At 36.6% G+C, this 17,646-nt stretch overlaps 2 protein-coding genes across 6 annotated transcripts in view; one reads left to right on the top strand and one right to left on the bottom strand.

Annotated features, from left to right (window-relative positions):
- LOC101160549 (mitogen-activated protein kinase kinase kinase 12) overlaps positions 1-10,043 on the bottom strand; it is a 29,625-nt gene extending 19,582 nt beyond the window's left edge. For 2 of the 5 annotated variants that reach the window (XM_023954887.2, XM_078947098.1), the window contains exons 1-2: positions 9,874-10,000; positions 1,149-1,183 (exon numbers count right to left, since the gene is read on the bottom strand). The gene's annotated coding sequence lies outside the window, so the exon portion shown is untranslated. Of the gene's footprint in view, positions 1-1,148; positions 1,184-6,763; positions 6,930-9,873 lie in introns of those variants that run through there. The other 3 variants (XM_023954888.2, XM_078947097.1, XM_078947095.1) reach the window with 2 other exon arrangements.
- Positions 10,044-12,129: 2,086 nt separating this feature from the next.
- The window catches only part of myg1 (myg1 exonuclease), a 58,838-nt gene continuing 53,321 nt past the window's right edge, over positions 12,130-17,646 (top strand). The window contains exons 1-2 of the mRNA XM_004068672.5: positions 12,130-12,457; positions 13,195-13,307. Coding sequence (XP_004068720.1) covers positions 12,185-12,457; positions 13,195-13,307 — 386 coding nt within the window. The 5' untranslated portion in view covers positions 12,130-12,184. The remainder of the gene's footprint in view (positions 12,458-13,194; positions 13,308-17,646) is intronic.

The raw sequence follows: 17,646 nt of genomic DNA, 5'->3' as shown, positions 1-17,646 counted from the left end.
GGAAACCCCAGGTAAGGCACAAATTGTAACAGAGCAGCACAGCTAGTGGAAACCTCTCTGCTGTCGTCTGTTGATTGGGAAGTTGTTTTGATAAAGAGCAAAGTTGTGAAGATGTTAACGCCACTAAGGGAAAGGATATAATTACATTTCTGTCCTTATACCTTAATATCCCACTTCGTTCATCTGTTGCTCTATTGCAAAAGTGTTTCCAGTGGTCTTTGATTTGTGACTATACTGTTATAAACCCAAATTGAAAAACCTGTCATTTTCTGGTACATTGCCTCTGAGTTGTGGGCGGAACAGTTGGTGTGGAGCAACCCCATCCCCCCTTCCCCTCTCCATTGCTGAGAGCCCTCTGTTTGCTTACAGCCCCTTACACCCCCAATTACTGGTGCAACAAAAATGGTGAGCAATATTGAAGCTTTCCAGCCGTACAGTTTAGAGTCAGATGTCAGCTCGGATGAAGAAAACAAAGATGTTCATGGATCTATTTCTCTGCCAGTGGATGCATCAGAATGGAGCAGAGCAAGAGGGGTGGTGAACCACCCAGCATATATTTTACCTCACATATACACTCTTTTCAAACTGCTCCGGATTCACAACAATTTAAATAAATAAATACTCACAAATGCAGTTTTTTTCCCCATTTATCCTCCATCCTCAGACAAATGCCACAAGAACATGTTAAAAAACCCAAAAACACGATTTTTATCGGAGTGGGTCCTTAAACTTCAGAAAATAAGCTTTTCCATGCAATGGAACCGCAAAATCCTGTTTTGGAAGTCACTGAAATAAAGTAACAAAACCTTTAACAGTTTTTAAAAAATTGTAGATAAGCTGCAGTATGAATAATTAAAACATTACTTTATCAATTATTCTTATGTTTTATCTTTCCAAGTGAATATGCAAAGAGGCTAAATTTGGTTTCTAAAGGTTTTATGCTGATTCTTATATCATATAAAGAGAAGTGTTAAAGACAAGAAAGCCTAATGATGTTTCTTTATATTCCATTGCTCTTCTACAATTCTCCCTCCAAAGCTAGTCTGAATAAGGACGTGCTTTTTTTCTCCTTAAACATGTCTTCATTATTTATTCAGACTTGCATTTGCAAGATGATTCTTGACTCTAAGGATCCGTTTGACACTCACCAGAGCAACTTCTGCTTCCCATGAATGAAGGAACCCTGCAGGAACAGAGCAAAACCATCTATTTTTCACAATTCTTTCCACTTTTAAGATGAATTAAATTTATTTTGACTTTGCCATTTTTGCAATACCCACAGAGAGATTGTTAGATTTCAGAAAAATACAAATCCAGCAAGCTAAAAGAAAAACAGTGCCCAAAACAGTGGCATCCGTCCAAATAGCTGATGTAAAATGCTGCATTGCTGGGCAACATGCATCATGATCTAGAGGAGGGAATGAACAGAAGCCTGAGGTGGGCAACTTCAGGAAGAGCGCATTTGTTACAGTATGAGGTGGCCCAGAGCCAAAACCACACAGAACCCTCCCAGTATGGTTCTGGAGGGGCCAGACGAGCCTCAAGCGTTACTCGTTTTTACTTTCACTCATGCACATTTGGAAATGGAGGATAATACGGTGGCCCTGAAGTGCAAATCACATCAACAAATCACTCAGTGTGAAAGGATATTAGAGATCATGACAATTGAAAAAGCAAAACAAATACTAAAAACAACATTACATTTTAGAAATCAAAACGTAAAAGAAAAAAACGTTTCAAAAAACAAAAGTAATTTCTGGAAATCAAAATAAAATGAAACAATAAAAGAAACTGAAAAAAGGTAGATACTATGGGACAACACTGATTTGATGATGACATTTGAGTTTTGAAGAGGAGGGAAAGCTTTTTTGCCCAAACTGTGATAAAGAGTTCATTGAGCAATTACAGAACTTTTCCAGTGGCTAAGGCCAGAATATTAAAGGGCATAATGCTAAATCAACTTTTTTGAGTTTTAAATTGTGTTATGATGATAATTCCTCACAAAAAACTACCCCAAAGCAGTATTTAGATTCACCAACCCCTCCTATTCCACAAAAAAGCGGGTTCTAAAGAGCGGGTTCTCACATTCATACGTATGAGAGTAGGGAACAGCCCCTTCCAGGAAGAGTCTGCACTGCCAGCACTGCCCCCAAGCTTTCAAAAGTTTGAATGTAGTTTGTTTTCGTGGGCGAAACTCAGACTCGCTGCCGAGGCCGACTCTAGGTCTTATAGACCAGTGTTTTTTAACCAGTGTGCCGCGGTACACTAGTGTGCCGTGGGAGATGGTCAGGTGTGGCGTGGGAAATTGCCCTCATTAACTGATCTAAAAACATTTACCATCTCCAGGATATCAGCTCTGTGTTCATCCAAACAGGCACTGATAAAACACTGAGTAGTTACTAATATGAAAGATCGTAAATATTCTTTTTTATTTGTGTTTACTTGATTCTATTAAAGACATTTTGATAAGAATGACGGTTATGAGGGAATGATGGTACCGCGATTTAGCCGCAGCTTCAGCTCTGTTTATGGAAAAGCCCCGCCCATTTAACTGTCTCCACCAATCATTCTTGGAGTCTTAATCACACGTCATCAGTTTGACCAATCAGAAGATGTTAGTCTTCACTTTGTAGCTCTATTTAGCTCATAAAGTCTCTCAGTTCTAACAAAAATACGAGCTAAAGCTCGTCTTTAGTGGTGTAGCTTTCCACGGAATCCGCTGTCAGTTCGTGGAACAAGTGAACAAAACAATGAAGCTCAGAGAAGAGAGTCTGTCTGCGTTCAGCGGCTGTTTGCACTCCATCTCCCATGATGCATTGTGTTAAAGTGACAGCATCTCGGCGTTCAATGAGTTTTCTCTGTTAAACATCTTGAAACCACAACGAACGCACATCAAATGGTTATTAAATCTTCTTGATCTTGCTCAGAAATTACAGTTGTCTTTGCACTAACATTGAAATAATTATACAAAAATAAATACATCATTGTTTAGTAAGAATATACGGTATTTGTATTTTTGTGAGGTTACATCAAATTGCATGTTAATAAACTGGGGGAAAAAACAACTACCAGGGTAAAATTTCAACTAATTTAGTTAAAAAATATTACTGAAAACTAACTTAACTTTTATTACATCTTTTAGAAAAAACAGCTGCAACTTTTAGCTTTTTCGGCCACAATTATCAAAAAAGAAACAACGCATGTGAGATTGCGGAGGGACTGTAGTTCAAAACAGACTATAGGGTTTCTCCTTTTTTCAATTTTTGGGTGCTGGTGTGCTGCGGGATTATTGTCAAGGTTAAAGTGTGCCTTGGCTAAAAACCGGTTGAAAAACACTGTTATAGGAAACCTTTCTGTGTGGAGTTTGCATGTTCTCCCCGTGCATGCATGGGTTTTCTCCTGGATCTTCTGCTTCCTCCCATTGTCCAAAAACATGCTTCATAGGTTTTGGGGAGGAATTGTGTTTCTTTTTTTGAAATTACATTTTTGTTTCTGGAATTCTGTAACTCCTTCTAAAAATTTTTTTTCCTTATTTGTTTTGTTTTCTAAATCGCTGTTGTGATCTTTATAATGCTTTTGCATTGAGTGATTTGTTGATCGGACTTGCATTTTGTAGAAAACCACAAAATCCACTCATCTGAATTCCTACAGGAAGTGTTAAGACTGCAAACAAGGATGAGAAGAACTCTGGTTTAAATTTACACAAACTGGAGGTCAGATCCAACTTTTTTTTAGATAAAAGGACAAAACGGTTTTGATTGGAAGAGCATGTGTGTGGACTTCCATTACGGCCCGATTACAACCAGTGAGGAGGAGCCTGTTATTGACAAATGCTGTCATCAGTCAGCTTGACCCCTCTCTGAGCTTCATCTGTATTATCCAGTGATAAAATTCATTAACTCTGGCGCCAACCTGAATTGGTGGGAGGCTGGAGGAGAATGATGTGGGTGTGTGTGGGGGGCGGGGGGACTCTCCATTTCAGCAGGATGATCTCACCTCCTGTTTTGCAGTTTAGAAAGACTTTTCATTCATGAAGCCTGTCTATTCACACACGCACAGACGTGCACATGCACACATGCACCGAGACATGCATCCTCCAAAGGGCAGCTGAGGAGACAGTTGTGCCAACGCGGGACTGAGCTTGCAGCCGGATGCTATCGTTTTTCTTTTATTTGAATAACTTCACAGAGAAGAAAATGAATGATTACTTTTCATTATTTTTTCACTGCAGTAAATCAAGAAAATAAAAATAATCTGAATGGTAGTTTTTTCTTTTAATACCATTTAAATAAATCTTTTAGAGCCATGTGGACTTTAGAAAAGCACAACTAGAGTTTGAATCAATTAAGAAGAGATGCTAAACAAAAGTTTTGATCTTCTCGACTGACCACAGAGAGGGATGGTGAGCTTCCACAGTTGAAAAAATTCCTCCTTTATACTTAAAACATAATTAATTCTCTCCATTTCTGTTCGACAAGTTGAGACTAAAAGTTTAGATTGAGATAGATTGTTTTTAACCTAGGAGGGAGGCTTGTGTGCTGTTGACCAACCATTGTGTGTAAACACATTGTGTACAGCACTTTTTTTTTGAAAGGACCACTTTGATAAAAATTATGTGTATGGTGTTTCTTGTGGCATGTTTGTCATAATGAAGGAAATTTATAAAGAAAATTACGCTTAAAACTGAGTCTCTGAGTATTTCTTTACACAAATTGTTGTGAATCAGGAGCAGAGAAAAAAGTGCAGCTTGAAAAGGTTTATACTTGTGATGTAGAAGACACTATTGGCAGGCCACAAGCTCCCTGTTCCACTCCATTCTGGTGCAGACAGGTAGATTCATGTTCGTCTTTGTTTTCCTTGTCTGAGCTGGAATTTTTGTTGCACAGGCATTATTGTTAGGCTGGGGGGGGAAGGGGCTGTAAGCCACAGGGAGAGCGTGTTATCAGATGGATGATGGGAAATGGGGGCAGGCCCACAACTCAGAGGTGAATTTCTAATGACATACTACCGCTCTGCAAAAACTATGTCATAAAAAAGACATAACAATAATAAAAAGACCACTGGAAATTATTTTACAATAGATCAAGCGATGATTGAAATTTCTTTTGCACTATTTAGATTGCTGTTATTATCATCATCGTTTTTATTTTTGGGTCAAGAGGAAAGAAATTTCATCTGTGCTGTATATCATGAGTATGCAGCATATTTGACAAATAAAGCTGAATTTGAAAGTGCTGCTTTCTTTCCAGTCAACACTTTATTAAAAATATATTTAGCTATTTTTTTCAAAGGGTAACCTATTATTTCGCTGCATATTTTTTGAGTAACTTGTAAAAAAAATCTCTGAAAATTGCAGATTTAAATTACATATTTTTTTGTTTAGATTTGGTTTACTTTGATTTGATACTGAAAAATGATCAATTAAATACACGCAAATAGAAAACAACAAACATAAAGACATTAGAATTTCTTCATAGTTACATATCTAGTATTACATTAGTGTACACTCTTATTTAAAGATCCACTTTGATCATCTTTTGATCTTTTATAAAAGTATTTCCAGTGGTCTTTTGAACTTAATTCTTCTTTTTTTGTGCAAAAATAAAAAAAAACCTCTGCCATTTTCCAGGACATAGTTTCTGCAGGAGTTCATTACGAATTTGCCACCGAGTTGTAGGCAGAACTGTTGGCACAGCACAACCCCGCCCCCCCTTCCCGTCACTCCTTACTGTGTACTGTGACCTCTCTTTACATGCTCGCCTGCTAGCTTCCAGCTCCTCACACCCCCAACCTAACATTGGCGGTGCAACAAAAATGGCGAGGGATTATACTGGAGGGGTCCTGCTGTGTTGTTTTGAGCCAGATACCAGCTCAAATGTGTAAAACAAAGACGAACATGGATCTAGTCATCTACAAGTGATGCATCAGAATGGAGCGGAGCAGGGAGCTTGTGGCCCCCCAATTGTATCTTGTATGCCGCAAATATAAGCTTTTTCAGACAGCATTTTTTTCATCTGCTCCTGATTCACTACAATTTGAATAAATAGATACTCAGAATTGCAATTTTAAGCTTAGTTTGCTTTAAAAACAGCATGTCCTCGATTTTCGTTGGTCTTTGAGTTGGTCTTGAAATATTTTGTTACGTTCTTGGTTCAACTAAATGTTCCATCTCATCTGGTAAATTCCAATATTTACTATAATTTATATCCTCTAAAACGATTATTCAGTGCAGAAAGCCAGAAAACAACTGCAATGAATGGAGCTGCTGAGAGATAGATGGGCTCCATCTAGCTTGAAACATTGCTGCTTTGATCCTCTAAGGGTATTTTATGTGAGTCTGAATTTGCATTAAGATGTTATGAGGAACTGCAGGACTGCCTGCTGCTGCTGGGAGCCTCTGGCAGCGACCCTGACAGCACAGGGTTAATAACAAAGAGACAGACCTTCCTGAAAGTCACATGATCTGTTCCAGGCAGGATGAGGAGGAAGGTTGGGAGGGAGGGAGAGAGGGAGTGGGTGGGTGCTGAGGACCAGGGAGGAGGAGTCTGGAGCATGTTGCCGTAGCAACAGAAATCTCTGAAGGGCCGGTGTGAAGTCAGAGGCAAAATATTAGCTGGTGACTGCACTTTGAAGCTGGCGCTGCCGTGAGGTTGGGCGGCTTGATGGGAGGGATTGGTGGGGGCGAGGGGGTGACTCATGCTGAACGACACGCTCTGCATTCTAATGGATACTCGCCGTTTCGCTTTCACACCTTCATCATTACCTTAAGTACACTCCACTTAAAAATTGCTTTCTCTTCTCCTTCACAGCATGGGTCAGGATGAACTTCAACAACTTCTCCTCTGAGCATATCATCAACTCATAGAGCCATTGCAGAAGCCTTTATAGTGAGTTTGGTGATTTCGCTGGATGGTGTTGATAAAGACGATCTATGATAGTACAAGCAAAGAAACAACAGCCATGGAATCCATGATGTCATAAATGCATGGTATAAAGCACTAATTAAGGGAATAAATGGTGTAAATCATGATGAAGATTATCGTTGGATTAGCTACACATTCTAAACTGCCCTGAGAGTTCACCAGCTGGTGGTGGAGGGGGTTTGGCAAAAACGGTCACCCTTTTTTTTTTTTTTTTCTGAACAGAAAAATATGTTGCTGTTTAGTGAGATTGCTTTGAGTGCAAATAGGGGTATGAGCAAGAAACTGTCCAGACGTTAGACAAGAAATGTTTGAAGGACATGACATTGCTGACATTTACGGAAAACAAGACTAATGGTTAGCTGATTTAGCTCTACATAACCAAGTGTTTCATATTTGGTACACTTGAGACCCCTATCTCATCAAAATGATCAAAACTTTCCTTAAAAACTCTTAGACTATAACTTTGGTCCATGTTTTCTGCTCTGTAGTTCATCATCATTCCACTGGGGGCAGTATAAGGGCTTTTAGGAAATGGCTGCTTTTATGAAGTCTAAAAAACACTTTCTGGCGGGGAAAAGTTTAGCTAATTTTCAAAACTTTCTGGTGAGAATAACTTATCTATTGTTATTCATTTTTTGAAATGACTACTTGCTGTATCGAAAAAATGTCAAATGTGTTAATACTTAATTCTTTAGTTACACCTTGTTACAAATGTTTGGATCAAGTTTGAGACGGTGGATAAATAAGATGCTTTCCTTCCTGAACATTCATTTGTGAGCAAAAAATTACCAAATCAACCAAGAGATAAAAATTGACAATATCTAATAAAAAATGATACTGCGGACATTTTTGTGGACTTCATCAAAGGGCGTAATCTTAATGCCAAATGAACTGAATTTTCCGTCACTTGTTTGATGTAGTGGACTTCACAGGGTTAAAAACTCCTCTAAAATTGAAATGCTCTGTTCTTCTGTTGCTATCATTCTAACACTGCTCTTTTCCAACCTGAGGGACCATGATGCCCAGTGATTGACTTTACACTGAACAGCGCTTTGCTCTTCCTTTTAAGGAGCGACGGCCTGGGTTCATTTCCCATCACGGCTGTGTGCACTACTGGAAGCGACGGGGGAGGATCACGGGCCCTGTGACGTTCCTGAGTCATCACGCACAACAACATCTCAAGGTTTACAGGGAGCCAATGGAGAACAGGCTGACGTTATGACACAATGCTGATTGGTCAAACAAAGCAGTCGCTCGACTTTTTTTATTCCCAGGTCTGTTTAATGCACTCAGGGATCATGACTCATTGCTCACAAGCAACATTCTCAGACTTTCCTGTGGATTTCTCAACTTTTATATAAGTAATAACTATTTCTTCTTTCTTTGGGCAACATTAAAACAAGAATTTGACAAAATACGAAATTATTAAAAAGAAATTCCTACAAGGTAAAAAATTTGTTTGTTAACATCTTATTTTATCGTCAATCTTGTTACACCCCAAATAAACCACTTGTTCTTTTTAAATCTAAGATTAAAATACATGATTTAGTATATAAATTTGGCTAATTTATTCTGCTATAGATATTGCTTTTGAAATTAGTATTCCAGAGAAATGCAAGTCTCCAATTACCCAGAGTTATGCTAATCATCCACTTCACTGTATCACACATTAGCTGCATTAGGAGTCATTAATTCACAAGAGAAACTATTAATTTTTCCGATGATACTTTGATGGGCATAATATCAGCAGATTATGCCCCCACTATGAGAATTCCATTGAGAATTAAAGGGACAAAAACCAAAAGGTTTGATTTTATTGAGTAATGAATGTTTGAATTGATAATAAATAAATATATAATTTAAATAGAGAAATGATGGTCTTTTCCCTAAACTGTGCACTCAGATGCCGGACCTCTGTGAGGATTGGGCAGACATTTTTGTTTTTTACCTCTAGTGAGACAATTTGAGGAGATAAAATGTTCCAAAGTGTTTAAATTGAAGATGTTGTATAGGGATAGAGATTCAATCTACATGCTTAGAAAATAAATAAAAAGTAACCAGAAATTAAAGAAAAATATTGCTTTACTTTTAAAAAGACAAAAAAGCCATAAAAACCATAACAGCAACGCTAAGATTGTAATATTCATAAAAACAACTATACTATTCCATACGGGCAACAATGATTAAATATTAAAAAACTCAATATAGAAGTCCATGAGTGGTTGGGTTAGGCTCCAGCAGATCCGTGACCCCAAAAGGGCCAAAAACGAGTTTATAAGATGGATGGAGGGAAAGTATAGAAGGGAAAACTCATTGATGGATCTTCTGTTTTTTCAAAGACTTTTTTTTTCATTGATACATAAAAACAGACATATATAAAATTTATAGTATATATACCCTATTATAACTGATTACTTATTAGGTTTGTACAGCTTCCACTTTTTTCTGATAGTTTAAATGTGTGTTATTTGTTTATGCTTTAACTGAGCTACTTATGATTTATAGGTAAATAGGCTCTATGTAGAATCAAATTATTGTAAAACAAAAATCTTGGCAATCTTTTGTCAGAGCCATTCCTTCTAAGAAAATCGGCTTCCCCGATCGTAAATCAATGATGATCGATTACATTAGGCTAAAATGAAGAGCTGTCAACGCGCCTCGTAAACCTGTGATTTACGACGGAGGAGAGAAAAGCCGCAGCGCCCCCTATTGTCGTGTTGTAGAACAGCATCTCATCTCATCCCATTGGACTCACGGTTTTTCTTTGAAGTACGCTAAATCTTTCTTCTGTGCACACGGACAATGCACTCAAACCGGCACTACTTGTACCATAGATCTATGTGTATCATTGATGTAAAATTCCGTAGTGACACTTCACTGAAAATTACGGTAATTTAATGAAGGAATCGTCCAAAGATGTGAAATCACAATTTAATTCCAGGAAACCTACCTTTCGCAGTCTTGCTGGAGGCGGGATGAATATGTCTGTGAGGTTGTTTGTGGGTGAAAATGAAAACAGAGCAGTTGGTTACTCCTCTCGAAAACCCCTTGAAAAACCACCCCTGAACACCCTGACTTCTATGGGGTCCCATCTGGCTAATTATCTTGTCAATAAACATTAACAGTAGCATCGCGAGAACAAGATTTGGAACGACAACAGAGGTGTGTCCGGTGTGTCCCATTCAGGAACCAACGAGATTTGAGATTTACATCTCATCGTAGTTAATTTTGATCTACTGTGTAAGTAGCTCAAAATGACTGAAAATCGACTTTTAAAAAATAAACATAGAACACGTTTGAATATTAATATTATAAAAATACCTATGTGACTAATGAATAAATAAATATAACTGTGCATCTGTTGTTGTCAAATTTTACGATATTACTAGAACATAAGATATTCTAAGTAAGCCACTATGTTACTTCAAAGTCAAACTAAACATGTTTTGTTTTATGAAAAAAAGATAATCCGAAAAGCTAGAAAAAGTGTTTTTTCGTTACTTCAAAACTGAAATAGATTAAAGATGGCTAATTATTGCTATTCAAACGTGCATTACTTATCCTATGATGGTACTCTCAAAATTCCAATGCATTAATAGAGTTCTGTATTACTTTTCAGTTACTTTCTTCTTAGTACCTACATGAGAAGAATATATCTAACGTGACAAAAATAACTCAAAGTATTTGTCATCTATGTGTGAATTATAATTATCATGAAACGTAAAAAAATTTAAATACTAAAACAAACACATAATCATTGACTTTATTTTTTAATTTTGGACTTAAACAGTATGAGTACCTAAAGTTTAAACAGAAGGTTAATTGGTGGAAGAAAAGAAAAATTCAAGCTTCATTGGAGTGTTGATACATTTTTAGGTGTCAGTTTGTGTGAATGTTTGTTAAGGTTTTACGATAGTTTTTGACCGTTTTAATTTTTTTGTTATAAACATAATTACAGAAATTTATGTCAAGTACATTCAAGACCATGCAGTAACTATAAAACTTTTCTACGCAGGACATTTACAGCAAATAATTTTTAACTTAACAGAGAATAACAAGACAAATTAAAACAAAAGACAATATTACTCATCAAACAGTGAAGAACAAACTTCCACTTTATGGTGCGATTTGGAATTAAAATTATGCAGTAACAAATCCCAAAAATTTAAAAGTAATTGAGAAGTAATATATGAACAATATTTTCTATGTTTCTATTATTATTTATTTTTGTTGTTGTTTATTTTTTAAATCTTTCTGTTATTTATTTTTACTATGGAAAGCACTTTGAGATGCTTTGTAGCAGGAAAAGTGCTATACAGATAAAGTTGAATATTAATTATTGAAACAAAAAAGAGCATGTATATGTGTAAAGTTTATGGTGCTATTAATTTTCATATACTATATAAATCGTTCTAACTTGTTCCAGTTCTCAAATGAAAACCCACAAATATCGAAAAGTTGAATCACAGATTCTAGAGTTATTACAAAAGCTAAAGTTATTATCAATATTTGAAAATTTGACCATGCACATATTAGTCAGATACATGTTATCTAGGAGTTTTTAAATGTATTTCTTTGACTTTATTATTTCATTGTTTATTATAATCATTTTTTAAAACTTTTTCTAATATCATTAATTATAATATAGTCATTTATAGTCCAAAAAGACAGGTGCATAAAAAAACCAATTAACTTTTACACAAAGTAATTACATCAAGGGGCGTTTAAATAAGAAATTGTAAGTTAAATAATTGTAAAGGAAGGGTTATAGGAAAAATTAACAAGAGAAAATAATACTCATCAAACAGGAAAACACAAATTTCCACTGTGTTAATTTTTTAGGATCTCATCCATCCACTTAACAAGACTTGTTTTAGATTTTATTTCTTTTTCCTCTTTATTTCTTTCTGTTTTGCCCATTCAGTTTTTGAGTGTGATTATGTTGTGTAATGATTTTGAAGTTCCCAAAAATAAATAAAAAATGCTAACGTATGTGGTTTTATTAATTATCCACTTCACATGTGCAAAAAAAAAGGTACAAACATTGTTAAAAATATTACTGTTTTTTGTTTTTTAGGTCTTATATGTGTGTTAGATATTAACAATTGTTTATTGTGCAAGTGACTGTGAATGTCTATAAATTGAAAAATGTACAATAAAAAAAAAAAAAAAAAAAAACTTCACATGTGCAAATACGTCATATCCGGTCCGGCTCTCAAAACAGTCCGCCGTTGTCTGCCCTCGTTTGAAGTCTCGTGTTGATGTTTTCTGTTAGCGTGTCTTTACGTAAATTAACAAAAATATCGTTTTATGTTCCTTTGTGCAAACGTGTCGGTAGTTTGTTGAGTTCACCACACAGCTCTGTATTCACAGTAAATTGTAGCTGCATCGTAAAACGACACATGTCAAGTGAGCCCAAGAGAATCCGCAAAGAAAAAAAGATGAGCGCTAAAAAGATTGGAACTCACAATGGCACTTTTCATTGCGACGAGGTTTTAGCCTGCTTCTTCCTTCGTCAGTTACCGGAATACGCTGTGAGTACGCTGCCGTTTACAATTGAATAAATTAGACATATTTAAATTGGCGAGGAGTGAGTCATGTTTATATTACAAATCCTAATTTGAGGAGTTTCAAAAAATATTGGACTCAAGTGTAATGTTAATAAACAACCACAAGGAGGCGCTGTTGTAGAAATAAAGTAATCTCCTTAAGAGCAATCTCCAAATGTCATGTTTGCTTCGAGGTAACTACATGCGTACAACGTAATACAATAACAGCAAATTAAATGTACAGTATCCTTGTGTAGTTTTTTTTAAAGAATAAATTGCCCAAGTATATCTCTTTATCACAATTTATCATTTATTTATTAATAACAATAATTAGGTATTTGTTTTCATTAGATTTTTTTCTTGTGCCTAAACATTTACCAGTTCAAATAAAACATTGAATGGAAAAAGAGTCATTATAGTCCTGCTTTCTAATTAGTTATAAAAATGCATACAAATTTATATCAATCAGTATAATCAAACCTGCCTATAGTCTGATGTGAAACTATGGAAAAATAATGTAGGAATTTAATGAGTTCAAAAATGATGGAACGGTTTTTAAAGCTTAGATTCGTATATTAAATCATGGTGACATTGCTTTGAAATGCAAATGTATGAAAATGCAGGACGCTTGAGGCAAATATGAACTCCATAATTGATTAACATTAATTTTCATTCTTTTAAAACCTAATCAGAGTGTTTATTTTTTGCTGCTCCCGGGTCAGGATGCTGAGATTGTTCGCAGCAGGGACCCCGCCGTTTTGGCCGAATGTGACGTTGTTGTCGACGTTGGAGGAGAATTTGACCCAAAAAGGCATCGCTATGACCACCATCAGAGGTACTAATCTCTCTTTTTTTCAACTTTATTTAAAATAAGGTTACTGTCCTGCGTTTTAATTTTGATAACAAATACAACATTTAAATTAGTACAAATAAAACATCTAGAAAAACACAGAAATGTGTTAAAAAGTGCAGCAAATCAAAAAAAGCCATGATAAAAGGCGTGTAGTGGATAAAGTAAACCTGAGGTTTTACCTGCTGATTGCCTCCTGAAGAGAATCCTTTAGGGGTTTGTGCACCACGTAGAGATCTGACAAGTATTTATTTTCTGCACCATTAAGCTTAACTGCTAGCTGATGTAGGGACTTAAATGACAGTGGTGATGTGTTCACTTGTTCATAGTTCTGGGTAACATTCTAGTAGTGGTCTTGAAGCAGGAGGGGACGGTCCTCTGGCTGAGGGAGAGGTTGAAAATGGAGGTGAGGACGTCTGTCAGCTCGTCCAGGAATCTTGTCTGGTCCTGCCTCCTTGTGGGGGTTGATGACACAAAGGTGTAGTGTGGTCCCACCCACAACTTAGAGGCGGATTTCTGATAAACTATGCCGTTCTGCAGAAACTGGGTCTTAGAAAATGATAGTTTTTTTTCTTTTTGGCCAAAAAAGACATAATTCTAATTAAAAGACCACTAGGAATGCTTTAAGTAGATCAAAATATGATCAGGGTCACACTTTAAGGTCCACAAACAATAATTGTTGTCTCATTGGGCCAGTTGTTCAAAGGTAAGCTGATCGGATTTTGGTGATCGGATTGGATCAAATCTTGAAAATGGATTGTTCAAAAGGGAAAGAAGGAATCTGAAATCGGATTAGATCCAATTCTAGTTCTAATCTGGATCAAACTTTCAGTTTGTGTTGTTCAAAACTTGTCTGTAGGATTTGGATAACTTTGATCCAAAAAAACTGGATTATCCTGATCCCAACAGGGGGTAGGATTTAAAGGTGGATTCCAGGAGGGAAATGTAGAAAAACTTTAAAATTGGTCAAATAATACATTTGTTTCATTTAGGGTTTATACTTTTATTTATATTTGGCTCTTGACTTGTGTAACCGTTGTAACAGTGATGAAGTAGATACAGTAGACATAGGCTACCAGTTAAGCTATTCAGTAAAGTAAAAACAACCAAAGCAGAACTGCAGATCCGCCTCCTAAAAGCAGAGCTTGGAAATGCTGGTCTCTCCTCCTCAGATTAAAAAACTCCCTGAACATTCTTTATTTTGTTAACTATCGGACATTTAGCCATTTTATTTAAGACGTTTTCAAAATATCCACAATGTATTTGTTAATGTATATTTGTTTTTTTATTTTTTGTGATTCAGTCGAGGGGTCATAAAAGAAATTATGAATGGAAGTGGATGTTTGTTATTTTTGTGTTTTGTCTCAGAATAACAAACTCTTACAGTGACCCCATGTTGGCTCTTCTACCTGTTCTTTACAAAGCTGGGAGCCCGTGTTGTCATATGTTGTCCCATTTAGAGCACAGGTAATCTGGATTTGGTAATCTTGAAAACTGTGTATCTGGATCAGGGTGATCCAGTCCAATGTTGCTTTGAAAAACCGGCATAAAAGTAAGACGGATTACCTGATCCTGCTAACGAAAAAATGTGATTTCCAAATCCGGATCATTTTGATCCAGATTAAACTTTTTGAACAACTGGCCCATCGTTTTGCTATTGTTTCCTGTTGGTGAGAAAACCGTTTTTCATGATTTTATTTTCTTTTAAGAAACTTCAATCCCCAGTTATTGAATTATTTGCTCAAATGTCATCTTGAAAAAATACCAGGTTAATGTGGTTTTGGCTTTCAGTTGATAAAAAGCAGTTTTAGTTTCTGATAGACAAAATTGGCAACCTATCATAACTCATCTCTGATATTAGTCGTGGGCTTTTGCTGCTCCAACATAAAAGTGCTGCTGTCGTCGTCATTATCTGGCGTGATGAATGAATGGGAGCAAACATTTCCCAGTAGCTCCTCTCATGATTTCCCTGAAGCGCTCTGATTAGAAGGCGGAACAGGCTCCAAGCTTTTTATTTTTAATATCTTCCAAAGTTTCCTTCTAATGTTTGTGCCGTGATGTTGAGTGATAAGTTCATTCCAGTTAGGTGTCCTAATGACAATCAGAAATGGCTTTTATGGCCATGACAAAGATCTGACAGGACTCTTCTCCTGGCAGGTGGTTAGTGATAATTAGCACTTCTTCAATTGATCGCCCCCCTGCTGATGTTTCATAAGGCACAGAGTCTGCCACATCACAGTTAGCGGGGGGGGGGGGGGGGGGGGCTGTCACTCATATGGCTGTGATGGGAGAAATAAATGGGACTGGACAAGATTAAATGAAGAACATGAAGTTGACAGTAGCTTTGGTGCAGAGCGAGTCGATGTAAAAGCATTTCTTTAAACTTTTAAATATGTATTGCGAGTTTGACAGCAGGTAATGGCAGATTTAAACACCTTAACATTTACGCTGCTGTTTTTTTTTTTTTTGTATCCAGTAAAAATAATTCAAAGTTTTACTTTACAGAACACGCTCTGATGTAAAAACATCATTTTCTTCCTGGACTGATTATGATTTATGATTAAGAACTGTACTGAGAACCAAATAAAAGCTGCAAATAGTCAACTTCTGTAACTTTTGCCAAAAAGTTTTTCTGGATTTGTTCAAACATCTACATTTAATTTCCCAACGTTTACAAGAAAAATGTCCTTTTTCAAACTCAAGTTTTGCAATATTTCTGGAAGGACAGGCTGCAGGGAAAAAAACACAAATAAAAATGAATTACAATCAGCAAACAGGATAAGTTATTGATTTTAATTGCTGCAGATAAATGACAAATTATATCAATACTGTGTTACGTCTTGGCGAATGATTACTTTTCCCTGCATCATTACCAGTAAATTCATGTGATTGAGCTTAGAGATTAGGTATGGAAATGTGTAGAAATCATCTTTTCATCTATTGTAAAAGTGTTCCCAGTGGTCTTATGATGATGCCGTTTTTAGCCACAACAAAAAAACTCGTTTTCTAGGACATATTTTCTGCAGAGCGGCAGAAATTCATTGGAGATTCGCCTTTGATTTTTGGGCGGGACTAACCCTGCACCCCCTTCCCCTTTACTGTTACTAGGAGCTCCTGCTAGCTTACAGCCCTTCACAACCACAGCCTAACATAACCGGTGCAACAAAAATGACGAGCAATATTGGAGATATCCAGCCGTACAGTTTTGAGTCAGATACCACCTAAGACGAGGTAAACAAAGACGTTCATGGATTTATTCAGTTATTAGTGGATGCATAACAATAGAGCGGAGCAGAGAGTTTGTGACCCATCCAGTGTATTTGGGTATTTAACGAATTATCTCTTTTTCCAATGGTCTTTTTTTTGTCGTCTTCTAATTCACAACAATTTGAGTTTTGAGCTGAATTTTCTTCATATATGTTACAGGAAAAATGTACCTGCCCCAGATCTTCAGATGTTCCTTATTAGTAAAAAAAAGATATATTTCTGAAGGGAGAGATGGAAAATACCAAACAAAAAATAATCATAAGCAGAAAATTGGATCAGTTATCAATTAAGATTGCTGCAGATAACCGCAAATGACATCAGTAGTGGGTTTAGTCTTAGCTAATGAGTACTTTTCTGTGCTTCATTACCACTGAATTCAAGTGATTAAGCTTAGAGATTAGGCCTGGAAATGTATAGAAATGGGTACATCTCTTTAATGGAGGGTTTATGGACACAGCAGGGCTGCCATTTCTCTGTTCTTGATTATGTGGACACACTTCACTCGTTTATTTTTGGCAATTCTTTTTCAGTTTTTTTATTTACAAAGAACAATAACTGGCCGAAACATCAAGATGTCCTTTATGTTGTGACTGTACGGCACACTGAGGAAAATGCTGCAGGCCGGAAAAAAAAATCAACCCTCACTCTCTGGAGGCCACTTTAGGTGCTATAGTTCTACTTTCATTACAGTGCTTCCTGAAACACCCTGAAAACTGCTCTGACGTGCCTTAGTGGACCTGAGAACGACATTTCTGTGCCTTCGTCTCTGAAGCGACCTCACTCATCCTTCCATCCTGTGGAGACTGCTAAACAATCCCTCGTTGATTGCAGTTCTTTTTAAAAGCTCGGGGTTTCTGCTCTGGATTCTGATGTTACACAACTGCTTTTAGTGTCATGGCTGACGCCCTGAAAAACCACAAGCCAAAGCCATCATCCATGTTTTGCTTCAAATTTTAATTTCTCGCCTCAAACCAAATCGTTTTCTTTATTACCGTTGTGTAACATTTTTAAAGAGTAATGTTTACGCCCGCTTTAAAACCACACAGCCATTCCACTC

Source organism: Oryzias latipes, chromosome 5 (genome assembly GCF_053564925.1).
Source record: "Oryzias latipes strain Hd-rR chromosome 5, Olatipes_Hd-rR_3.1".
Lineage (NCBI taxonomy): Eukaryota > Metazoa > Chordata > Actinopteri > Beloniformes > Adrianichthyidae > Oryzias > Oryzias latipes.
The sequence above is the reverse complement of the archived record's forward strand: the minus strand, read 5'-3'. Positions and strand labels throughout refer to the sequence as shown.